General features: G+C 51.8%; 8 protein-coding genes across 8 annotated transcripts; 3 read left to right on the forward strand and 5 right to left on the reverse strand.

The window, feature by feature from the left end:
• Positions 1–901: 901 nt before the first annotated feature.
• On the reverse strand, positions 902–2,520 carry J7T55_004279 (uncharacterized protein; the record flags this gene model as incomplete). The annotated part of the gene is made up of 3 exons (XM_053131916.1): positions 902–1,862; positions 1,932–2,128; positions 2,272–2,520. The coding sequence occupies 3 exons, from the start codon at positions 2,518–2,520 to the stop codon at positions 902–904; spliced, it is 1,407 nt and encodes a 468-aa protein (XP_052989893.1).
• Positions 2,521–6,059: 3,539 nt separating this feature from the next.
• J7T55_004280 (uncharacterized protein) lies at positions 6,060–7,441 on the forward strand (the record flags this gene model as incomplete). The annotated part of the gene is made up of 2 exons (XM_053131917.1): positions 6,060–6,346; positions 6,400–7,441. 2 exons carry the CDS (start codon positions 6,060–6,062, stop codon positions 7,439–7,441), a joined length of 1,329 nt encoding a protein of 442 aa, XP_052989894.1.
• Positions 7,442–7,596: 155 nt separating this feature from the next.
• Positions 7,597–8,928, reverse strand: J7T55_004281 (uncharacterized protein; the record flags this gene model as incomplete). The annotated part of the gene is made up of 4 exons (XM_053131918.1): positions 7,597–8,077; positions 8,145–8,515; positions 8,582–8,649; positions 8,751–8,928. 4 exons carry the CDS (start codon positions 8,926–8,928, stop codon positions 7,597–7,599), a joined length of 1,098 nt encoding a protein of 365 aa, XP_052989895.1.
• A 3,514-nt stretch (positions 8,929–12,442) lies between these two features.
• On the reverse strand, positions 12,443–13,543 carry J7T55_004282 (cetylhydrolase; the record flags this gene model as incomplete). Its single annotated transcript, XM_053131919.1, has 1 exon — positions 12,443–13,543. The coding sequence occupies one exon, from the start codon at positions 13,541–13,543 to the stop codon at positions 12,443–12,445; it is 1,101 nt and encodes a 366-aa protein (XP_052989896.1).
• Positions 13,544–14,293: 750 nt separating this feature from the next.
• J7T55_004283 (lpha-l-arabinofuranosidase ii) lies at positions 14,294–15,855 on the reverse strand (the record flags this gene model as incomplete). Its single annotated transcript, XM_053131920.1, has 4 exons — positions 14,294–14,519; positions 14,654–15,317; positions 15,478–15,514; positions 15,697–15,855. 4 exons carry the CDS (start codon positions 15,853–15,855, stop codon positions 14,294–14,296), a joined length of 1,086 nt encoding a protein of 361 aa, XP_052989897.1.
• Positions 15,856–19,169: 3,314 nt separating this feature from the next.
• Positions 19,170–19,779, forward strand: J7T55_004284 (uncharacterized protein; the record flags this gene model as incomplete). Its single annotated transcript, XM_053131922.1, has 2 exons — positions 19,170–19,421; positions 19,612–19,779. The coding sequence occupies 2 exons, from the start codon at positions 19,170–19,172 to the stop codon at positions 19,777–19,779; spliced, it is 420 nt and encodes a 139-aa protein (XP_052989898.1).
• A 198-nt stretch (positions 19,780–19,977) lies between these two features.
• J7T55_004285 (exoglucanase type c precursor) lies at positions 19,978–21,400 on the forward strand (the record flags this gene model as incomplete). Its single annotated transcript, XM_053131923.1, has 2 exons — positions 19,978–21,150; positions 21,212–21,400. The coding sequence occupies 2 exons, from the start codon at positions 19,978–19,980 to the stop codon at positions 21,398–21,400; spliced, it is 1,362 nt and encodes a 453-aa protein (XP_052989899.1).
• Positions 21,401–22,079: 679 nt separating this feature from the next.
• Positions 22,080–24,255, reverse strand: J7T55_004286 (uncharacterized protein; the record flags this gene model as incomplete). The annotated part of the gene is made up of 5 exons (XM_053131924.1): positions 22,080–22,336; positions 22,444–23,403; positions 23,518–23,787; positions 23,904–24,049; positions 24,113–24,255. 5 exons carry the CDS (start codon positions 24,253–24,255, stop codon positions 22,080–22,082), a joined length of 1,776 nt encoding a protein of 591 aa, XP_052989900.1.
• Positions 24,256–24,650: the final 395 nt, after the last annotated feature.

The raw sequence follows: 24,650 nt of genomic DNA on the forward strand, positions 1-24,650 counted from the left end.
TGAAAGGTCATGTGTCAAAACGTAGACAGCTGCCCACTGAGAAAAGTCAATATCAGGGCCAGTATGCGGTGGAAGAACATGATTCCCTTAAGCATGCTCGAACAAGGTCATTCCCAAGTTGATGTTACAAAAGTAAATACACGCTTCTGCCAACCTTTAGCCAAGATTTGAGAGCGCGTGACTGGGCATCAATATCGGAGTGCCGAAAGTGCCGGTTTGGAAATGAAGGCGAGCTTGTGGTAGGTACATGCAAGGAGGATTTCTAAATCCGCAGTGATGTTAATTCCGAGGTTTTCAAGATCACGTAGACGGATGCTTTGCAGGCCCATCGTGTTCACATTCAGCGTATTTCACATACAGATTATGCTTGTCAAAGGCCATGCATTTGAATTATCATCAACAGCGAATCGATGACGCCAGCTGGCGCTTCTTCTTCCTGTCGTTCTTAAGAATGCTTCTCAGGATAAGAACTGATGGGTCAGAAGCTCCACAGATCGCTTCAAGCTTTGGTGTCTCAAATACTTTTACAGTCTTCATAATTACCAAAGTGTATGTTCACGAATGTCCATCAAGATTTGGGCGAGATACACCATCATCAGTATTCACATGGAGGACACAAAACTTCACGAAATCTGCAAGACACGGATGAAACCGTTTGTGATGACTTGATCAAAAGGGGTATCGATTGTTCCTTTACCATGCCAGGTCCCTTCCCTTTCCATTCCGCAACGCCAGAATCAAATCGAAATCAATGAAAAGACACCGACCGGCGAATGTCTAGAGGACCTTATTCCCATGGGCAAACACGGAATCCCACACCTGTCCTGTTGCCACGGTTGCTATGTACAGCCAGCCCTATGAAACCTTCCACCGACGGGGCTCCCCACGACTGACCACAGACTTATGCCCCCTGGGCATTCATCTTGCCATATCGACGGATCTTGCGCAAGCCGTTGGTGCGAGCGCTATCGCGCGCCCAAAGAGTCTCCGACTCTCCCTGCTTGCAGGTCGTGCCGCCAGGCAGGGCCTGCATAGCGGTCCACGCGCCGGACGCGCACTGCTGGTACTGGCTGCCGATGCAGTTAAACATGCCCTCATCCGTGCAGGCGCCCGACTTGCCGGATGAGGAGCCGCCGTCCGAACCGGTCGAGTTGCCCGAGGAGCCGCCGCCGGTAGGTGAGAGGGTCGCGGATGGAAGGCTGCCCGTTGCCGTTGCGGATGTGTCTGCCGAGGTGGAGGCAGATGCAGATGCAGAATCGGTCGCAGATGCGGACGCAGAATCGTTTGTAGACGCTGTCGCGGATGTCGCTTGGGCGGTCGTCACGGGACTAACGTAGACGGAACTCGCTCGAGGGGGAGAGGTGCTGGTCACCAGCGTGGTGGGCGACGCACTGCCCGCGGCTCCACCGGTAGGCGCGAAGATGCCGCCTGAGTTGGAGCTGGTCTCCTGAGACGAAGAGGCAGATTCGGCCTCCGAGGAAGCAGTCGCGCTCGCGCTCGCAGCTGCTGTAGTGCCAGCTGCGGCTCCGCCAGAATCACCGGCGGTGGCGGTTGGCAGAGAGCCACCGCCCTGGCTCTGGGACTTGGGGACGCAGCCGCTTGCCGAGATCGAAGCGAAGCTGGGGGTGGCGCCTTCGAGCAGCTTCTCCACGTTCTGGCCTGGGTCGGGGTACACGACGTCTGTGCCTGGCGAAGTTTTGCAGGAGTTGACGGAATCAAGATTGGCGACGAAAAGCTCGGGGTAGGTATCAGCTCGGGGAATCAGAGAGACACCCTCGTTGGCGCGCTTTGTCTTGCCAGCGGTGACAGTAATGGGAGCACAGTTCATGTAGTACTCTGGTTGACCTGCCAGCTTGGAGATCCTACGACACGTGTTAGTATTCTATCCCGGCTTTCTCGTTCCTTTGAGATAAGTTGTGTAAGAGACTAACCAGGTCCAAGCAAAACTGTATTGTCCTGCAGTCAGATCCGCTGGTAGAGTGTAGTTGTAGGTGCTAGCACCGCTACCATCGGTAGAGGGACAGCCAGACTCGATACTCAGAATGACCCTCCAAGAGGTGCTAGCGGAAGGCTGCATGTCCGAGGTAATGGCCAGCTGACAAGAACCTCCTCCATGAACGGCAGAACCCTACTCAAATTAGTCACGATTCTCATTTGTCTCTCAAACATGAAGACCAATGGAAAATGGGGGCCCATGCTGTATCGCTGCCGGTAGAGCTGCCCCTGGGGACAACGCAGAAGAAGATGCGATAGTTTGGAGGTGTTGCTTACGGTAAAGGAGAGCGTCTGGGACTCGCCAGCGACCATGGAGTTCTGGTCGATGATTCCATCGGTCTTGTAGAAGGTGGCAGGGTCGCTGGTGACCTTGCAAGGGTAGTTGCTTGAAGTAAGGGGGGAATTGTCGGGACTTCCATAAGGCTTGGGAGTCGCCATGATCATGTGGGGCTCGACGAGGACGGCCATAAAGGCGACCACGAGGACGATCATCCTCGCAGAAGCGCTGCTGAAGTAAGGTGACATTTTGACGAGTTTGGAAAAGATTGTCGCGGTTGAAGGGAAGAATGGGACAATGGGAAAAGGAGAAGAAAAGAGTTCCAGACTCTTGGCAAACGGTGGCCGACGCAAAAGATGAGAGCGCACGACGAAGAAAATTGAAGAGTGCGTCGAAAGCGAGGCAGCTGTTGCTGGTATTATGTGTTGACAATCGACGAGAGCACGAGGAGAAGGAAGAATGCCAAGAGATGGGAGGAAGGGTAGGGATTAAATATGGAGAAAGACGATGAAGAAAATGAGGCGACGAAGAGAACAATCCAGCCCAAGGTGTGCCTTGGTCGAGTCACTGACTGGCTGGCCGAATGGGATGAACAGCAGACACGAACAAAGAGCGGCGTCAGGCAAATTGAAAACCACACAATGGCTTGCGATTTCTCAATGCAATGGTTTGCTGTCGAGCCCAAGAGCTCGCCGTCGACGGGGTGTGTCTAAGATCGAAGCGCTGGACGCAGCTTGGTTGGCTGAGAGCTGCCCAAGGTGAGCAGGGGTGTGGCTCTAAGTGGAGCTCGCCCCTTGCAGCCCCCCGTGCCCCCCTGCAGCCCGTCAACGGCTGCGTGTCAAACAAAGGAAAACAACACCATTCAAACACCAGTCACCGAGATTCATTGGCTCCCCACACGCTGTCACCATGTTTCAATCCTCCCCCTGCACTAGAGTGACGTTGACTCCTAGCGTCGCCGGCGATGCCTAAAAGACACACTACCCAGCTCCCCTTTCCTGCCTCTAGCCCAAACTGGCCACGCACCGAGCAACGCGCACTCATTACGCGGCGGAAGTCGTGTTTGATCAAGCGAAGACTGGCGACTTCTTGCCGACTTGAGAACCACGATGCAGTCCGTCACGGCATCTACTACCCGAAAGAATGCTGTCTACCATGTTTGGCACCCTGCATCGACCAGAAGGCGGTGTCGATTCCGCCATCTGGCAACCAACAATCGAATCTCTTACACCCTCTTAGCCAGCTTCCCTGCCATTATTACGGCTGGTGTAACCCTGACGAAAGGAAGCGATTTTCGCCAGATTGTGGTCATTGATCATCGGAGCTTGTCTCGACGGAGATCTCGCCCCGACGGACGCCAAACAGACACACACTCTCTGAGAGAGAGAGTGTGTGTGTGTATGATCTCCACCGCAAGGCACATGACCGCCTAGGCGGCATCTTGGAGGATTGCTGACGGACTGTTGAGTAAAGTAGCGAGCTAACGCTCTTTGAATGCAACAGTGTGAAGCACCACGACGGCCACTCGCCCCCTGTTCCGCTTGTTAGAACTGCCATCTTGTAGCGACTACCACTGCATTGAGCGACTTCTATTGGATTCCAGACATAATACCCCGTACTGCGGTGGATAAAGGGCCGAATGATAGACCTCGAGCCGAAAAGTCAAGAAACAAACCATTACTGCAGCTACTCCTGAGAATGGGAAGGCGATGGCGATCAAAGTATATCATGCAAATTCTCTAATACGTATTCGAGTCTGACAGATACGAACGCAGCGTCCACAAAAGCGGTCTGATGATTTGACTGATGCTACTGGACACTCAGCATCGTCGATTGTAAATCGTTCACTGCCGGCTAGGCTAGCGGTATCTCGACACTTGCAAGGACCATCTCACCGAATCTGAGAGGCAGGGAATATGCACATTTCTCATTTCTGCTACATCTCCGATCACAATTGGAACCGTGCACGTCTGATGAACTGTTCACTCCGAACTTCTCAGAGCGGCTTATCTCAGCCAGGTGAGCTCCGAGTTGAAGTGTTAGTAGTCCTCCATGAGACTTAATCGTGCTCTAATTTCTTTTTTCCCATTTTTCGTTAGTTCTAGTTCATAGATTGTGAAAGAAAAATACAGCATCGATGCCTGAAGATATGGACTTGTGCATATTCCAGCCGTAGCCCTTTCGTAAGATGAGCAAGAAACACAGCTTAGAAGAACATCAAGAAGACAGACTCAGGAGGAGTCAAACAGCAAATCCATCGTTCGCGGTCACATGGGTCGGAGATTTCCATGTGTTGAAATTCGAGAGAATCGTTTTCGCAATGCAAGCAATTCAATATCTTCCCATCTTGGAGAGACTTCATGGCATTGTTTCATCGAACTGCATCCGTGTGATTGACACCCATTCATCTTCACAATATCTGTTCATTCTTCATCATTTCCAACATAATTTCGGTATAACTCGATAAAACATATCATACATCTCCACAAGGGGTGCTTCTCAGTAAATTCCAAAGTCCCTCAACTACAGGTGCCATCCAATTCGTCAAACCTGGAGACTTTTGGGGGAAACTATTTAAGCTTGCAGTTGTAGAAAAGAGTGGTACGATATGTAGAATCTCATTACTTTGGATAAGAAATTGCCCGTGAGTGAGGAGATCATGAAGCCATATTGCATTCGCGGGGCTTTGGATACTCGTACATTGAATCGGATGCCGACTTCCAATGCTGCGACCCAAGTCCGAATGCGCAGCTAAAGACGCAGAAGCCTTCCAAAGACATAAAGAAAAGAAGTACGGAATAGTAAGGGAAAGTGAGAAAGACTGATGGAAGAACCAACACCCTGAGATTTGGAAGCTTGGACCTTTCGTGAGCTCCGAAGCCCTGGTATGATCATATCCGTGGGCCTTGAAATTGTGTTCGTTGCGATGATCTAGGTTCTTCTATCACTGAATATGGACGTATTGCCGCCCTCAATCTTAACACTAAGCATATGTCAACTTCAAGTGTCCGTAAAAGTGTGATAAAAATAAATACCTATTCCAACAATTGCTGACACCCGTCATTCAAGGTCTGCAGGATTGCCATTTTTATTCCTATCGTATTGATTAGAGAACTGACAATGGCTAAGCCGCTGCATTCCAATGCCAGCAAGCACTGTTTCTGGACATCTCAAGAATAATACTAGAGCTCAATATACCGTTTCGACTGTCTCGATCTGCATGCATTTTTGTCTACCTTCTTCCCCACAACACGTTGCCCGAATTGACCGCTGCTTCACATTCACATGTAATTGCCCCTATGTGAGAAAAGTGCTTGGGACCCATCACTGACTTCACCTCGCTCAGCCACAATCGTGGGCCTATTAGATTGTGAAGGTCGGCTTTAGTGTGAGAGCGTATTAGCTTCCGATTTTGGAAAATGAGCCCGCTGATCCCACAACCTTCAGCTCTGGTGTACGAAGATGCATTCTCATGTGATGCTTTCATTGCTAGAGTGGTCTTCCGCACACAATATCGATACCGCTGCCTTATCAAGTTCGTAGTTGTCGGGTTTTTGTAGGTCGGAGCTTCGGATCATGAGATATGGACTACGCCGCTCCGCCAACCAACCCTGAAGTGGCCTGATCCACCAACATGGAGATGGCCCACACCCCATCCACTCGCGGCTCGCGGCTCGCGGCACGATATTTGATCCTTTTAAGCTCACAAAACCCCTATTCACTAGCATCGCGCTACGAGCTATTTTGCACTGAGAACTCTAACTTCTCTCATTAACAAGTTGCTTCTATGTCGAACTTCAAAGTCATTATCATAGGGGCCGGGCCCACGGGGTTGACAGCCGCGCATGCGCTGTCGAAGGCGGGTATAGACTTTGTCGTGCTTGAGCGACGCACCGAAATTTTTGAAGATGTTGGAGCATCTCTTGTTCTTTTCCCGCACAATCTCCGGGTGCTGGCTCAATTTGGGCTCTTGGAAAAGTTGCAGAAGCTAGGCCATGAAGTGCTGCGTTGGGCGGATTACACGGAGCTGGGCATGTATATGGAAAGCTGGCACACGCATACCCTACGGAACAAGTTTGTCCAACCTCGGCAACAGTGAAGAGACCCAGCTAACACAAAGTCCCCAGTCACGGCTCGTATTCGTTCATGTATCATCGGGCAGAACTCATCAAAGCCATCCATGACGGTCTCAGCGAGGAGGACCAAGCACGAATCTATGTGGACAAGAAACTGGAAAGTATCGACGAAACAGACGACGGTGTAGTCGTCAAATGCGCTGACGGGTCGACGTATGAAGGGTCTATCGTACTTGGTGCGGACGGAGTGCACAGCAAGACCCGGAGGCTTATGCGAGAACTGGCCCTGAGCAAATCTCCAGACGCCGATGTCAATGACATAGAGCCTTTTCAGCATCAGTACAAGACCATGTGGTGCTCATTCCCAAGGCGATGGGAGTTCGCCCCGGGCGATCACTGTATCACCCACGGAAACACATCCTCACTTCAATTGCTGAATGCATCCAACCGCGCGTGGTTGTTCGTTTACGAGAAGCTCGAGAAGCCGACCACGGAGCGAGTGTCTTTCTCGAAAGAGGACATGGAGGAGTTCGCCAAAAAGCACGGCGAAATGAAACTCGGCGACCGCCTCAAGGTCAAGGACGTATTCCCCTGCAGGACGAGCGGCGGCATGGCGAACCTCGAGGAGGGAATCCTGAAGCACTGGAGCGGCGGCCGCATCGTCCTCGCGGGCGACTCTTGCCACAAGTTCACGCCAAATGCCGGGCTCGGGTTCAACAACGCCATCCAGGACATCGTCGCGCTCGTGAACGAGCTCCACAGCTTCCTCAATACCAGCGGCAAGGACACCGCGCCGAGCGAGACCGAGCTGGCTGCGCTGTTCTACCGGTACCAGGATGCGCGCAGCGAGTCGGTACTGGAGGACTACAAGTTCTCGGCCCACAACACACGGCTGTGTGCCTGGCCGAACACGACTTACTGGCTGGTGGACCAATACGTGATGCCTGCGATCCCCTCCCTGAACAATCTCCTCACAAAGTACAAATTTTCGCCTACCATCAGCAAGGCACTGTGTCTGGATTTCGTGGAAGGCGATGAGCCTTTTGAGGGCAAGGTGCCGTGGGTGCATCCTGTCAAGAAGCCTCAAAAGTAGGGCACAGCACTGAGTGAGCCGTTGGCTTCGTCTCGAAGCACTGCCATCATAATATGAATAGATAGTGACTGAGGCTATGCTGTGCACGAGGTCTTTCGGTCAGGTGCTCGGAAGCTGAAGCTCAAGTTATTAATAGGTATTCTGCCGAACACCTTCTAATTAGTCCTCTCCCTTTTATCGTTGTAATCCCATGTCTGGACCGCTTGTCCCAGCTCCGCCGCATTATCATCCGTGAGCGCCGCGGTGTTATAACCAGCACCACGTCTAGAGCCAGGCTCGCCGGATACATATATTAATTCATCGATTGTGGAAGTCACCAACTCGTCCGAGCTCTCGTTGTTGAGCCCCGTAACTGTCGATCTCATAGTTTTTCTTCGGGACGTTGTCGTCAACTCCAACGCTTCTCCTTTCGAGCCCTGCTTGGAAGGATTATTGGGGCCCGTGATCGTCCTTTTGCTGCCGCGCCCGGTCGACTTGAAGACGAGCGGCCTCAGAACCGGTAGGCTAGAGCACAGGATGGCGGCGTTCAGCTCTGTCAGTGTCCATAGGGCGGCCGAAACGTTGTCCGCGGTTGGGTCTGCTGCCTTCGATGCGGCTTGGAGGGTAGGGATGCGAATGATTGACACAATGCATACACTAGTCAAGGTTAGTTAATCGGACCTAACATCCTAAGTAGACCAGCTCAAAGTGTCTTGTCACTTACAAGAACCCGAGACCAAAAATTCCGAACAGAACTATCCTCTGGCGCGAGGCTATAGGCAGTTTCCAGATTTCGGGCAATGGAACCAGGAAAATAGCGAAGTCGGTGATTAGGCCCACAGATGACGTGAATTCCCAGATAGGCAGAGTGTCGAGACACCATGACGCCGTACTAGGCTGGATTGTTGCCAGGGGAATGCAGGTTATTGAAAGTAGAACTCCTTGAATGACCGTCCATAACCCAACAAACACAAGCCCCCAGAAGCAAACGATGCGCAAAGTGCGGCTTGGAAAAATACGGCGGTACTGCAGGAGGAAGGAGACCTTGATGACATTCATGCCAATGTTGTAGCTGAAGATCACGGCGAATAGGCACTGGATGCCGCTTTGTTAGCTGATTGCAAGTGGCAACGGTGACGGATGCACATCTGAATCTCTTACTTCGAGAGACCTCACAACATTCTCCTGGCTCAACGTTGCTAGATGGCGACCGAGGCCGTAATGTGCTTCTGAGCGGATTGTTAGACCTGGTTGTGCACCACAATACGTATGGCTCCCGCACCTAGAATAGTTGAGGTCCCCGCCGCTATGCTCAAAAGTTGAGCAAGACCCATCGTCCAGTCGTCGGCGCCAGCCGTACCGAGGATAACATAGCGAGTATAGAGCCGCAGCAGAACCACGATCGTCGAGAGCCCAGTTAGAACGGCAGAGACTATCATCACCATGCCACTCTGCGACTCTTTGGATAATGAGTCCGAGCCACCCGGGGCGCTGGATGTTGACGACATGATCTCAACCTCTGCGAACGAGATCGCACAGGGGAAGAAAATATGAGCTACACATAAAAGTGGATGCGGCGGGACTTTGTATGAGTACCAGAAAAGATGAACGCCGCCAAGTTATATCAAAAACGGCTGGAACCATAAATCAACCACATGCCTGGGATCGTTCACCCGCGGGCTGTGCGGCACACCGCTGGTGGTCAAGGGTCAAGGCCCCCCAGACGAAGCAGCATTCACGCCGTTGGAGCATCAGGCTGTAACATGCACAGCTCGTGTGCTCCTTGTGCCGGGGCCGCAAGAGCCAAGTCTATCCTGGGGGCATGAACCTTGCCCATGTTGGAAGCCCAGCTCCCAGCTAAGCTGTGCGCCTTTGTTCTGACTCCTGGGCGCTGGGTTTGAGCGCCCCGACCGGAAGGGTAGCCTAAGCACTCCCGCCCCATGCAAAGTCGGTTCGACAGCTCCTTAGCACCCTTCCTAGCGTTGGGCACGGTGTTCGTTGCAACCTGGGGTTCTCAAAGCGGGGAGCAGCTAGCGACACCTTGACGAATTGATACCACATGCCCCGGAGACAGAATTACCAACCACAAGTCAAGTTGGGTGCCATTCTCGCGGCGTACAGACATGAGCAAAGTATTTGACAGTCATCAATGCAACGACTGGCAATTGTCAAAGGGCTGAAAAGAACCTCGTGAGGCTTGGGATGGCACGAGTCATTGCGGGCAAGCGATGTCCTCGTCCGTGCATTATCCGACGGTCTATCGAATTAAGATTCAAAACATCGCCTGTTATTGGCAGCTGAGGCTTAGCAGGAGCCAGGGCCTCTACAGCACGGGCGATGTGACTACCACGCGAGCCTCCCTCACATGTTACAATATCGATCGCCAGGAACAGTGCGGTGATGGCGTGTAGAGATGGAGCTTAAGCATCGCAAGTGTATTCGGAAGCCACCCGAGGCGCATTCCGTGCAGTTGAGGCAGCCTGAAATGCCTCAGAGACACATGCTGTTCACCTGAAAGTGCTGCGATATAAGGTTTGCATCTTGGTTTAAGGATCTGCAGCCCGGAGCAAGTCATACACTGGCCAGACGTGCCGACGTGGTCCCGGTTGTACCCAGGTTGTACCTACAGCGGTGGCACGGGCATCGACTAGAACTCAAATGGCTTTGCCTGGGCTTTGCCGCTTAGCGTCTAAAGGCACGCTCGTTCGTTCTTCTTGACTCGAAGGGTCTGGAATGAGGATCTAATTTGGAGCTCCCTGGGCCACCTTTCACCGGGATTCGGTTCCGTTCGTTCTCCGAAGGACCCATTGGAGAACAAAGAACGTGGCCGGGGATTGACTCTTGCATGCTTTGGACACAGTCCTCGACAAGTCGTGGCATCATGCCTTGGTGCGCATGTAAGCGGGCGGCTGTTCTTGCTCCCACCCGAACACGAAGCCAAAGTAGCCTCATCATTTGTGTTCTCGAGTCCCCGGAGATAGGGTAGTTCACCACCCGAGCAAAGCTCCTGTGACATAACAGTATCGCACAGGGTCTTCCAACACATGCCTACGTAGTATTTGGGGTAATGATATCAACCTCGCTTGTCTATAATCCGGTTCAACTAGGATTGGCACCAATCATTGCCGGGCCTGATCCAATCCATCCTACATAGTGCCTAGCTTTCCTGCAGCCCACTGGAAGTAGACCAGGTTTTGCGGAAAGTGGTGTCGAGATCGATAGGGCATCTCCGAGAAGCCCACTAAATAGGCTTTTCTTTCCTAAGGATGGAGGGAACAGACGGTCATAGGTACACGGAATATAGGCAGCCAAGGTCGCGGAAGTCTTCCATGTGCAGACAAAACGCCGAGAACGTGGCATGAACGGGCGGGTCAGACGAGACAGTTGGCTATTTCGCGGCTGGTACTCTGGCGCATGCCGAGACGGTCACGTTGTTTCCTCGAACTCCTCAGGACCCTCTCTCCCCCCTCACCTGAAGTCTTCCATCTACAGTAATCGTGCAGCATAAGGCGCCTCAATGCTACACCCCAGCCCAAGAGCCTGTTTCACCATGCAGTCCCCCTACCCGAACCATGTCGATCCTCCCACACCTCGATCTTGATTCTATGTCCAGGTGCGGTAGCAATATTATCTTCCAAAACCCCCTTCCCACTCCTGCTCCCCGGATCCTCCACGCGGCGATTTGGGGTACCTCGCCAATCAAATCCAGGCCTAACCGAATGAGCACGCGTCGGATGCACAAGGTGCCGTGATTGCAATACAAATACCGACAGCGAGGAGCTCATCTCGCCTATCGGCGATTACTTTATGAGACGAACCTGCCGAGCACATGCGCCTCAAAATGGCGGGCGCTATGACCCCTATCTTCCCTCGCAAGTCTGGTACTCAACGGTGTTGATTGTCAATATTGCCCTGAATATTGGGTGTCAGGAGACGGTTAGAGTCGACAAGATTCGGACGCTGCCCAAACCTCAGGCGGGAATTGTAGTGAATCCCGAAGGGATTGACCTCCTCATCGCTTCAAGATAACCCCATAGCCCAGTTTGGATAGATGCGGTGGTCCAGGTAGAACTCGTAGTAGACCGCCGTTTTGGCTGCCACACTGCATGCATGTGTAGCATTGCATGCTCGCGGAAATTACCCCATGGGTTGCCTCGCTTACACGTTTACGCGGCCAAGAAGGGCCACCTGCATGCAAGTCCCTCCTCAACCTGCACGTCCGATATTATATGCGTCGGATTAATCGGGTACCACTAGTATGCAGACAGCTGGATAGGCGTCGACTGCATACGGTAAGTTTCTATCATATACGATCGGTTCTCCATATGTTTCGGAAGATAATAGTGGATAGTGCCGAGTGGACTGGTGCGAGGCCTGCTTCACGACATGAAATTTGAACAAATGATTCGGGACACTAACTTTGATTCCACGTGTAGAAACAAAATAAGCTATGACCGAAGCAACGTCGTATTGTCTATGATCATGGTTTACGCTAGTTTTTAAAGTGAAGAATGGTCCAAACTACCTAACATACCTAGGCACACAAACACGCTAATTCCCATACACTCCAGTGAGCCGCTATCAACGTGGAATCATTCGTCTTTTTATTTTTCCCTTGAAGGCCTCGCGGAGTCGATTCCACTTCCCCTTCAGCCTTCTACGCCTAGCCCTCAACCGCTCCCTGAAACGTTGAGTTCTCTCTGGCGGTTCCTGGGGCTGCTGGTTAGCAGCCGCTTCTTCAATTACGGTGCCCAATTTTGTCGCAGGGTCACCCGTTGAGTGGCCCGAAGGTTGGCCCTGATGGACGTCAGATGTCGTAGTCTCTTTGATTGGCTCATGCCGCGATGAGTTTTCTGGCATAGGATACAAGAGTGAGGAACAGGTATGTCTTCGTTGGACTTCGGTCTGGATTGGTCGTGGGTTGTTGACAGTCGGCAAACTATTTCTCCGTTTTAAGTCTTCGATTTTAATACCAACCTCTGACTCTCCTGCTGACCTGGGACCAGTGTTGTTGCCCTGGTTCTAATGGGGGCTGGGCACTGCTGGCGTCACAGGATCGAAATTGTTGAATGTATGGACGTCATTGTTCTCGCTGACCCGAGCGTTCTTGGGTTTGGGATCGTCCGGTGGTGGTGCCGGTCTCAGCATCTCGTCCACCTTTGGCAGGAGTGTATCCATCCACTTTCGATATCCTTTCTCATTCAAGTGAACATGATCTTCGAAAAAGGCGTCAAAGTCATCTATCCCTGGGGCGGGCAGGAACCTGAAAGTTCCATCGGCGCGGTCCCAAGGGGGTGGCGGTCCTCTTTCATGGTGGTCGGAAGGCAGCATTTCTGCTGGAGTAGTGGTTTCCGACGCACGATGTGATGCTCCGTGACTTTGCTCCGTTGACTGTTGACCGCCCGAAACCTCTTGCTCGAGTTTGACGACAATGTGTCGCAAGCTCACGTTTGCCTTGTCGACCAATTCTGTGCGGATATCCGTGCGATAGAATAGCCCTGTCAGTAGGAATTTGGATCCTTCAGGGCTCTCTTGGTGCAGAACCCGAAGCAGAATTTCCAGTGAGAATAAGCTGGCGTCTGTAAGACCCTTCTTAGAGTGAAGATTGTTCGTCCCAGCTTGGACGACCCACAGCTTCGGCTTTCGTTGAATTGCATTGCCTCCCTTGGCAGGACTGAGCTCATGGACGAGTCCTTTGAGGTTTTGGGAGTCATCTCCAACGAGGCGGTAAAGCACATTCTCGATCTTGTCGCCACCGCAACCGAAGTTTGCAACCCCTTCTTTTCGGGAGATGGGCATCTCGTCCAGGTTTTCTCTTTCCTCATTTAGAGCCCTCAAGGATGTCTCAGGTAACATGGTCTCTGAGGGCCAGGGGTCAAAGCTCTCGCAACGGCCTGTTGTTGTCATCCTCTCGATCATGGAGGCCCCCAGCAAGGCGACCCTGACTGGTCTCGCTTTTGCTTCAATATCCTGTAGATGTTTTTTGGCCGTTGTCAGGGTCCTATCCTTGGTTTTGCTGTGTGCATGAGCCAGGTGCAGTATGTAATTGGGATCTAGTTGGTTGAGGGAAGTGCTGGTCGAAGCATGCTTGCTGGCAGCGGCCGAGGATTCTGCTTCAGCCATCGTAGCAGCTGTTTGTGGAAATGTCCTGGAAGCAAATGATGATGAAATGCTGGTGATGAGTATGAATGAACGGATGTCTCGGTAGCGATCTTTGGGCTTGAAATAGAGATTGTGTTGGAAGCTCGGAGTGCTGCGATGTGCCAAAAAGGGACACCGAAGTTGTAATGTTTGTTGTTCCAATATTTGTTGTCATTAGAGCTGGTTGGCAGTGGCGGAGCACATGTCAGTCAGCCTGGAAGTGTCGGCTGCCTGGCAGCTCCTCCCTCAATGCTGTGTTTTTGGAGGCGCAGGGCAAGCTGGACCCAGTTTGACCCAGTTCGGCCCACTTTGGCCGGCCAGGAGTCATACAAGCATCTGTTTGCACTTACTGTATTGAGGGAGTGGGCAGAAACATGAGCGATGTCAAGTCTTTGCAATTAGGAATTGCACGACACCTTTTGCCTGCAGAGGACCCGATCGAAATCATTCCAGGGCTTCGTTGAAAGCTGGATGCATTCTCTCGTGTCAATGTCATCCCAAGGTACTCGCACCTTTTCTGAAATCACACCAAAAGTTGGAATCACATACGCAGCAGTGAGGATGGTTTCAGAGACTTGTTGACTAATTATGAAAGACACCGATCTGAAGGGTCGATCTGCAAAGCAGCCACTGCTTCTGCAACTCGCTTCGAGGCCTCTGGAATGGTCGAGCCTGCCGGCATATCTGAATTGAGCGTGCTGCTCCTTTCCCCTCTCATATGCTTCAACACGACTAGAAGAACTTCTTCGCCTTCCCAAAAATGCCCTGCAACTGGCCTCTGACCTGGGTAGGTGCCTTGTCAACGATCTTGCCAATCGTGTCCTCGACCTTGTTGCGCGTGTTTCCACCGACAGGACCAACGCCCGGGAAACCGCCCTGGTAGGCGCAGCAGACGGGCGACGCGGTCGGTGCAAAACATTCTGGCCCAAGATTCATGATCCTGGCTTTTCTGTTGTTCCTATTTCACTTTGTCAGTGATGCTTGTCTATGTCTTCTTCCAAAAACCAAGATAGCCCCTGACCCATGCTACGAGGTGAAGCGTTCTGAGACATGGCATGCTTGTTCGTGTGTTGAAAACAGTTCAGGACTTACCATCCCTCTCCCTCCTTCTCAGTTCCGTGATAAATGCAGAATATCCGTCCGTCATTGTATGGACTTGGCAAGAAGCTCGCATGGCCAGGCCCAAACGGACCACCTCGGTGTCGGTCGCTGACCAGGAGTGGCGCCTGCCTCTTCGTCCAGCTCTCGGGGCGTAGAGGGTCTTGTCCGACCAGCGCTAGCAGAGCCAACTTGTAGTCGCTGGTCCAGCTCCCATGGGCTGAATAGACGATGCCTCGAAATCCTTGGGAGTTGACCCACGTAGGTCCTTCATTCACGCCCCGCCGACCGTCATCTGGCCGCTCCCAGGGCTGATCAGCCCTCGAGATACAGACAAGGGTGTCGGCGATGGCCTCTTCGGGTGATGCCATCTTGATGAGGAACAAATCCTGCTGCGTGTCACTGTGGTCTCCTAGCGGCCATCCGGACCAGCAGCAATACAGATCGTGGCCCGTCACTGAGAAGACAGTTGCGTCAATGGACCAGTGGTCCGGCATGCCTCTGAGAGGACCGAGGAATTGCCAGCCACTAGGTTCCATAGGATCAGGTCTGGACGATTTCAAGAGCACAGTGCGATGTCCTGGATTGCCAACGCCTGGAGGTGCTGCGCATGTGTAGATGTACCATGTTCCATTTAGGTAGTGAAGCTCGGGAGCCCCTAGAGTCTTCGTCAGTAATCAAGCTCAGTCTCGTCAAATAAGAGTGATTGGATCCAGCTGAAAATGCCGCTTGTTTTCTGGCAGCTCTCCCACAACAACAGTAGGGTTCTTATGTTTGATGTGCTGAAAGGGGGACACAATTACAAACGAGATACTCACAAATATCAGCGGACCAGGGTGACCCCGGTGGTGGTTGCTGCTCAAAGATGATTGTTAGCCACGCTATGAAATACAGAAACCGTATCTGGCGCCCCTAGAGAATTTCTAGTTCGTGTCGCGCTCCTGAAGTCATGCAAGGTAGCGGCAAAAGTCAGGATCACAAATCGTGTGAAACCAGCTGCACATCAATAACACAAAAGAAGTTCGGGGAGGCCGTACCCAGATGACGCTCTTCTGGCAGTCATGAAACTTCTCGAGGTGTGGCGATTGCCAAATCTCGACGCGGTTGCCCAAGGTGAAGGTGAGGTAGAATTTGCCATGCGCCGCGACCATCCATGGGTCTGGCGTATCGTTACCGCAAATCGGCCGGTTCGACATGATAGACGAAGTCTTGCAAACGCAATGCCGAAGAGAAACAATTTGTGCAAGGTTCACCTGATCGGCTGGGTTAAGGGTAGGTTTGTGACGTCTGGAGCTGTCAGTCGAAGCTTACGCGGGAATGTTGAATGCAGGTTGAAATAAGGTCGAGTTTCAAACGTGATGTGAAGAGGCTGACGTAGCTGCCGAGGACATAGCAGGGAGCCAAGATCAGATGAGGTGTCCGTGAACCCCGAGCGTGAGGCTCCTTGGCCCGTCACTGTTTCAGGAGACCCGTTGAACCTAAACGCAGATCACGGCGTGTAACGGTCGCATCACGGGAAAATCACGACACAGCCTACATCAATCTTTGTAGAGAGAACACATTGACCAAATTCAATTTTGGAATTAAATGTGGTGATGAAGGTGGGTGAATGTCGCCATTTGAATTGACGCGTGGTAATGGAGACAAGCAGATTTTGGAAGTGCCTTGCTGCTGAGTGTCATCTATGGAAAGAAGGCTTGACATTATGTGAACGAGCAACAGGCAAATATGCCTGGAACATTTTGGAGGCTCAACAACCAGACAATTTAAAAATCCACCGAAACTCGTCAGAGCTTTGCCCCCAATATTCCCTCTCCAGTCTATACGCATGTGGTGACTCGATTATCTACTCTTTCATGTGTCCAGAGATCAATTTTCGCTCCAAACATAAGTTGTCGGTGAATTCGGAATTCTTTTCCACGCGTCGGAATTTGATTTATTCATTTGTTGGCTTTCTTCCAATCTTTCATTATTCTCACTCCACATTAATCATCAAACACTTCTCTGGCCCACAGACAGAATCACCCAGGTGGCTTGTCTTGTAAGCCGCATCCCGAAATTGGAACAGGAATGGATCAAGTAGAGGTTGCAATTGAAAACTTCATCTTGCGTTACACTTTACGATTGCGCTCGCCTGGTCGGACTTACCCCGGCCCACCCCAGCACTGCCTTGTTGATTAGAAGGTTTCAATCCGTAGTTGTACAATAATTTTGTTTGGATGAAAGCGAGGTACCTACCTAGTCACGCAGGGTGAATGATTCTGAGTGGTACCGGCGGTTGCATGCGACATCCCCTGTATACCACTGCTAGAGATGGGATTGAGTTTTTAGCATTGAATTTCAGCCCGTTCCACTGTATTTGACCACTCAGGTATTGCGACTTCGTGAGTTTGCCCTCTGCACTTGTGAAGACAAGATGAAGCACGTGCTCAGAAGGGCGTCCTGCCTATTGAGCCACTTGGTCAACCGACTTGTTCCACTATCTAACGTGATAGTGTAAACTCAGCTCCTGACCAAGAGCACTATCGGAAAGCCAAGTGTCCGTCTGTAGTAGACTCGGCAGTCTATTACTTCGGACAATTACCTGACGAAACAATGGTCGATGGATGGAAAGGCATGACCGGGACTTTCAACGCCCTGAATTCCAGCATCTTCACTGTCACTAGGTGACTGCGCTCGGCTCTCTGCCTCGCAACATGTTTATAGTAGCATCATCGGGTTTCACTGCTTACCTTTTCTGTGATACAAATCCAATCAGGGAGGATGACTTTAGGAGGGACGGGGAGATTCTCAACACATAGAGCATCAGTATAGTTTTTTCCCCCGCTCCGAACCTGCCGAGTCGCGTTGCGTTCCAAAAGCTCGCGTGAGACTTGGATGCTCGAATACATTTCTTTGGATAGGAGTACAGGAGCCCACGAAGACGCTGTGAATTTTCGTCATTGTTGTCATAGTCTCTGAGAAGCCCGTGGAAGGGCAAAATGTAGCTCATTCCTTTTTCCACATTGAAAGACATGCTCTTGACTAGGATTATCGGAACGGTCACCGCTGCATCTAAGTGAAACAGGGGATATCGCCTTCGGCCGGACTGTCGGATTCTGTATACTTCGTTGATCCAAATAAACACCCGGCACCACAGAGTCTTCATGCTGTTCTATTTATCCAACATGAGCCTGTGTCAAACACGTGCCGAAGCCGAGCTTATTAGACCGAGTCAAGCTAGAATGACGCCGATGTTTCATCTACCCGCCAAAGCCCACCGACGTGTTCGTTGTATATTGCACGGGATAGGGGCTCACAAGGTCAAAAAGTCTACTTCTGACTGGGGATTATCATCCTTGTAGATTATGCAGGAAACATGCTGTTTCGTCGATCACTTGTTGAAGATGTGGGCCCGCTTGACGAGAATATCCACCAAGCGTAGTCCTTCGGGCTCACAAATGACTAGACGCATGCGGAGACAGCGGAAACATCTGAGCTCACTTTGCCGACAATAGGAGTGTGCTAAATCGCGAACCGGAACTGTAGGTGCACTCATCTCTTAGATACAATCTGACTGCCAAACAAAATCTGCCTGTGCGGATTTTTTGGTAACACGGCGCGTAAAGCGTGGTTTGTAGGCTCCGTCGAGCCGAGTGGAAGCGCCGGCATGGGGATGCTGAGGAGAAGCGTTTCATGCATGACGAGCCACCCTGAACCCCCGGCAGTGCCATGGGTGGAGACCATTTGACCCCAGATCGTCCGATCTCCGGACCTGGGAAACGAACTGTACGGTAGAACACTGAACTTGGGATGAACCATTCCCAGACCACAATTTTCCACCAAGGACAGTCGAGCGGCGATCAGAATGAAACCTGACACTGCATTACTGTGCAATAAGGTATCTATGATGGTGGAGAGAACGACATGACAGCTGCAAAATGACAGCTTTTATGCTCGGTAATGCATCCGATGGGGGGCCAAATGAGCATGTTATTTGTAACCAAAACAAGACGCACAACTCGGTCTGGAAAAGGGCGAGGGACATATCTCTCTCATGAAAGTACAGTACAGTACACCCATGAAGGTTGAACTAGGACCATCGATGTAGTTATCGGGAATAACGTTGGGAGATGGCCTGCTGGCGAAGAATGGAATGAGAGCAGTTCAGCCCTGTTCCACAGGCCTGGGCCGAGTGTCCAAAGCTAAGCCGAAGTCAAGTGTGGCAAGCTTTTCTTTAGCATACATCAATAATGCGGCTGAAGGCTCGCCTATGCATGGGTGTTTGCTGGGCATTTCCGAGAGCCTTGGATTTCCAGGCATATTCATGTGTGTCGGCAGTCGGTGCAAACAGTCAAAGCCCGGACGGTTATCAATGCGGTCTTGTTGTGGACTAACTCGGTTGACCACGGAATAAATGGGGCAAGCTTAGGACTAGCACACAGTTCGCCATGACAGGAAGTCAGGAACGCGTCACTTGTTGTTCTGACACTCGCAAAATGCTCATTCTCTAGCAAAGCGAAATCGTGGGATGCTTGGCAAAGTCAAACACCATGGGGAAAGAGTCAACGGCTTGTCAGTCGCTCTTCGCCCCATCTCGGCCAAGGGGCAGATCTTTGCCAAAGGTCGCGTCGTCGGCCCCGTCGAAACAAAACATCAGCTGTTCCAAACAAAGGAGCAGCTCATATCCCCACCAATACCCGCAAGATCTGCCCACTGGCATCATCCTAGACTGCTTGTCAGGCACAAGCTTTTGGTCCAAGAATGGCAATTCTGTGCCGTTGTGGAGAACCCCTGCTATTCGATCACCCGGGTGGGAAACACCGTTTGGGGATGGTTTGTCTAAACATGATGCTTCGATCAGGGGTAACATCCCGTCAACCTCCCCTGCCGGCATTACGCTTAGCGAACTTTAACCCCTTGACGGCACCAACCCAACATTTGGACGATTCATGGCGGCTACTGTGACGCAGGCTATGGCCTTCAAGCGAAGCCAACCCCTGGCCCTGAGCAGGACGGAACTGGAGCCCTTACCGAGTCCCGACTCCATCTGGAAAATTGCAGTGGGAGTGCATCTGACGAGGGTTGATGGAGGAACAAGGCCCGAGTTTTCCGTTGAGATCATGCTGGGAGATCTGTAGAGCCTCATTGCGGAATTCAGCCGAAAGTATGACAACCCCGTCGTGGGGGAGACCTGGTGTTGCTGCTATAAGTATCGACGACATCCCGCTCACTTGAGCCTCAATTTGGAGCCTCATCATCATCCTCATCAGCAAGTCTGGTTCAGCACTACATTCTTTTTCTTCACTCCTTTTTCCAACTACCTTCTATCTTTCAAAATGGCTCAGCGAGCTGCCCTTGTTTCTGCCCTCTTCGCCGCGGCCAGCCGCGCGCAGCAAGCCTGCACAACGACCACCGAGACCAAGCCGACTCTGTCCTGGTCCCAGTGCACTGCTTCCGGTTGCACCAACACCTCCGGATCAGTTACCATTGACGCGAACTGGCGCTGGGCCCATGACACTTCCGGCTCCACCAACTGCTACACCGGAAACTCTTGGGATGCTGACCTCTGCCCCGACGATGAGACTTGCGCTTCCAACTGCTGCGTTGATGGCGCTGACTACGAGTCCACCTACGGAATCACGTCCACAGACGACGCGCTGAAGCTGAGCTTCGTCACCCAAGGCACTGACAAGAACATCGGTAGCCGTACTTTCCTGATGGCTTCCGATGAGGAGTACCAGATGTTCGACCTTTTGGGCAAGGAGTTTACCTTCGATGTCGATGTTTCCAAGCTGCCCTGTGGCCTGAACGGTGCCCTGTACTTCGTCTCTATGGACGCTGATGGTGGCAAGGCCAAATACTCTGGCAACAAAGCCGGTGCCGCATACGGAACTGGTTATTGCGATGCTCAATGCCCGCGTGACCTGAAGTTCATCAACGGCCAGGCCAACGTGGACGGATGGACTCCATCCTCCAACGATGCCAACGCCGGAGTTGGCAACCACGGCTCTTGCTGTGCCGAGATGGACGTGTGGGAGGCCAACGTCGTCTCCACTGCTCTGACTCCTCACTCCTGCACCAACGTCTCCCAGACCATGTGTGAGGGAGACAGCTGCGGAGGCACCTACTCCACCGACCGCAATGCCGGTACCTGCGACCCTGATGGATGTGACTTCAACCCATACCGCTTCGGAAACACCTCTTTCTACGGCAAGGGCTCTGAGTTCGTCGACACCTCCAAGGTGTTCACCGTCGTTACTCAGTTCCTCACTGACGATTCCGGTGCTCTGAACGAGATCAAGCGTTTCTACGTCCAGGATGGCAAGACCATTGGCAACGCCCAGTCCGACCTTGCTGGTGTCTCAGGCAACTCCATCACTCCTGATTTCTGCGTTGCCCAGAAGGAGGCCACCAACTCCACCGACACTTTCAAGGCGAAGGGTGGCTTCGACTCCATGACCGAGGCCATGAAGGGTGGTATGGTCCTTGTTATGTCTCTGTGGGATGACGTAAGTCTTATTCGCCGAAACTCTTGATGCTCGTGTATATTTACTGACTTGACTTCCACAGCACTACGCCAACATGCTCTGGCTCGACTCCACCTACCCTGTCGACTCCACGGACGCCGGTGCCGAGCGTGGCTCATGCGCAACCACCTCCGGTGTCCCCACCGACATTGAGACTAGCGCTGCCGATTCCACCGTCATCTACTCGAACATCAAGTTCGGCGAGATCGGCAGCACCTTCACCGCCCTCTAAATTCTTGGCCCACACTAAAGGCACGCACAATATAGAATGGTGGGATGATAGACGCGCAGTTGCATCAGAAACACAACACACGATCTCCAGTGAACCTGATCGCGGAGCCGTGGCGCGAGATAGAAGATTCATTTTTGCTTCTTGCAGGACATATATAGCATTCTCATGTACATAGCTGAACCCTGATAGGCTTCACTGATCACAATTCAAGAGCAGTCTCTGCTTCTTAAGTTTACTGTCCCTCGAGTGAAATTGAGTCTACTCGCCTTCACTTTTGAAGATAATTGCATGGTCTGCAAGTGTAGACCGACTTTTGATGACCTAGACGTCGTCACTCTTGTTCACCATATGGCTCTCGATTATCCATCTGTCTTGTCCAGAACAGTATCGCAACAGGCAGCTATAGCATTTTGCGCATGCGCACGTTCTATCTGTACCTCTACAGATGTACTATGGATCGATCGCTCTGCTATAATAGGTTCCGAGTGAGCCAGGAAAAAAGACAATATGCATTCTTCCTTCATCGCCTTCAAGTAGCAAATATCGCTCTATATAATGCAGTCGTAAATCGTAATGTCATAATATCAATGACCATAACCAATTCCGCCCTCACACGTAACGACGCAACATTCTGGCATTGAGAACCACTCCATGCAGTGGACCCCAGTAAATATTCATCTCAGGTCCTCTTTGGCTTGAAAGGTCGGCTCTCCCCGAACCACGGGAATTCGGACCAGAACTTTCTGATCGCCCTCCTCCACTTGGCAACGCTGAATACGCCTACTACAATCATTATCACTAGTCCGGCAGGGATTGCCACGATGGCCCAAAGTCTAGTGATTGGGCCCAGATTTTCGATGGAATCTGTCGTCATTGATAGCAGCGTTGCAACAAAGCTGAGAGGGATGAAGAAAGTCGCCAGCCATGTGAGCCATTCTTCGCCGTGTTAGCTTGCAAGTTTACGAAACCTATCTTGACCATATAAAAAGCTCCAACTGTTTACGGACAATGGAGAAGAGCTTATGAAAAGATAGTTGACTTACGCAGATTCTTGTTGTCTTTGTATCCTCGCCGTGAATCACCCATGTTGATCACGGCGGTGACGACATCTGTCAGACGATCGATCCGGGCCTGAAATTCTTCCATGTACCCAAGTACAAGGGCAAAGTCCTGCTGGTATGCATTGATGCATTCAGTGTTCATCAGTGTCGCCAAGGCACTGGCGGGCTTGTGCGCTGGCTCGTGGATATTTCGGCCAGGGTGCATCTTGTTCGGGTGTGCAGTCTCTCGGAACACGCGCAGGAACGTGTCGGCGATCATCTCGCGGTAGAGAGGGACAACTCGTCTCCAGTGGTGAAGCTTTGTCAAGTGCTCGTCGATCTGCTCTTCCTTCTCCAGGAAGTCGTCTGGGAAGGCGATGCCCCAGTCGACTTGGTTGAGACGGGTCTTAATGTAGTCGACCATGGTAAGCCACTCATTGCAGACGAGATGCAAGAGGGCTTGCGTCGGAACACAGATTGGTGACGAAGAGTTCCCAGTCTCCTGGAAGTTGAAAACGTCGGGTTTGCGTGCCCAATATAAGAAATCTTCAAAGAAGTTGTCGCTGGGAGGCATCTCTTTCGGGATGGGCTCCCCTACGGGCGGTGTCCGTGCCCAGTTTCGATGCTTGAGCCACAAGGGATTTCCAGCCCTGACGGTTGGATCCAGCAAGAGTATGCCATACGTGATACCACCCGCCTTCTTATCAGGGCTCTGTATCCAGCATGTCGCTCTGCTCCGAGTGAGTCCTACCTTGGCCTCATCCTTGCCGTGCTTGTCCCAGAAGTTGTTACTGTTGAAATCGCGATCCAAGCGACGGAAGACGTTGAAATATTTCGACTGTTCGACGCCTTCTTGAAATTCTGAGTTGCTGAGGAAATTCCTTGCCCTCACATATCGAAGTTGAAACCAGTTCTGGCCCCTAGAGACTATGTCGAGATTAGGTGGATCACGCCACCAGTCGCCTATAGATTCGATTAGCCCAGTGAATATGGGGCTAGAACGATCAGGTAGTAATGACAATAGCAATCATGCGGGACCATGAAACATAAAGAGAAAAGGTACACAGATTAACCTACTGGTATTGTACCACGCATAGTCCACGATATGTTCCCGAAAGAAAGACGGATCAATCTTGAAGTGGTAACCAAGGGCTTCGATAACGTTGCGAGACAAGTCTTCCACCACGAACAGTCTGGTTTTGACGGACTCATCCTCGCGCATGTCGGAAAGGAATTCCTGGAGGTCTGTAGAATCATTGAATGTTTTGGTCTCCACGCCGGATCCCTGGCGCGGATACTCTAAAAGACACACATTGGTCTTTCTCATGCGCTTGCGTCTACATTCATCTACGCAAAAGTGTCAGTCAAACTCAATGAAAAGTGCTGCCGACGTTTGCTCTGCTTCGAGGTGTCTTCTGGTCGACTGTCTGGGAATCATGTGCGTCTGAGCATAGTCGACATACCTCTTTCGGCAGGGTCATCAGGGTACCCGCCTGGCGCTTTCGAGTTCCATCTGATGGGATGCGTGCCCACGTCCATAAAGTCGGCCAGCAATTCCAGGTGCGGCCATTGATTTGCCAATGATCTGACATGGATCAAATACGGGCCACTGTCTCAGAGGTCAAGTCAGAACACGATCCGAGCCAAAAAGGGGTAGAGTGTGTATCCATACGCCTTGGGAGCCTGAACCATCCAGCCATCAGTACCCCGTCTCCAATCATCCAGGACTTGGTGCCGGTTGACGTCCCCGTGCGAATAAGCCGTCAACCATTGCCGGACTGGGTACGGGCCCGGCCCGAGCCTAGGGCCTTTCATTGTGTCTCTCGGCATCTGGGGAAGAGATTGGCCATGATGGGTTGATTATCTTGGAACGTAGTTGAGAAAACCCCTCAGAGGCCAGCGCAGCAATGAGGCTCTGCGAGAGGAGAAGTGCAAAAAAAGAGTCTGCTGGTAATGGGCCTGACAAAAGGAGCCGTGATGGGGGTCGCACTGCAGGAAGCCATGCCGCTTTGGTCGGAAAATGGCTGGCTAGTCCCCTCAAGCTGAACTGTTCGATGCAACCTCAGGGCCGATGTGCATTGGTTCATCTCTGAATCGCGGGCAAACCACCGTGGCAGCCGAGACCGCCACGGGGGCCCGTTTAGTGGGCCTCAGCGGCTAAGGCTCGTCGATCAACTGGAGACGGTGAATCCCACAGTCCATCAATTCAT

This window comes from Diaporthe amygdali (genome assembly GCF_026229845.1).
Source record: "Diaporthe amygdali strain CAA958 chromosome Unknown NODE_29_length_634662_cov_65_424859, whole genome shotgun sequence".
NCBI classification, from domain to species: domain Eukaryota; kingdom Fungi; phylum Ascomycota; class Sordariomycetes; order Diaporthales; family Diaporthaceae; genus Diaporthe; species Diaporthe amygdali.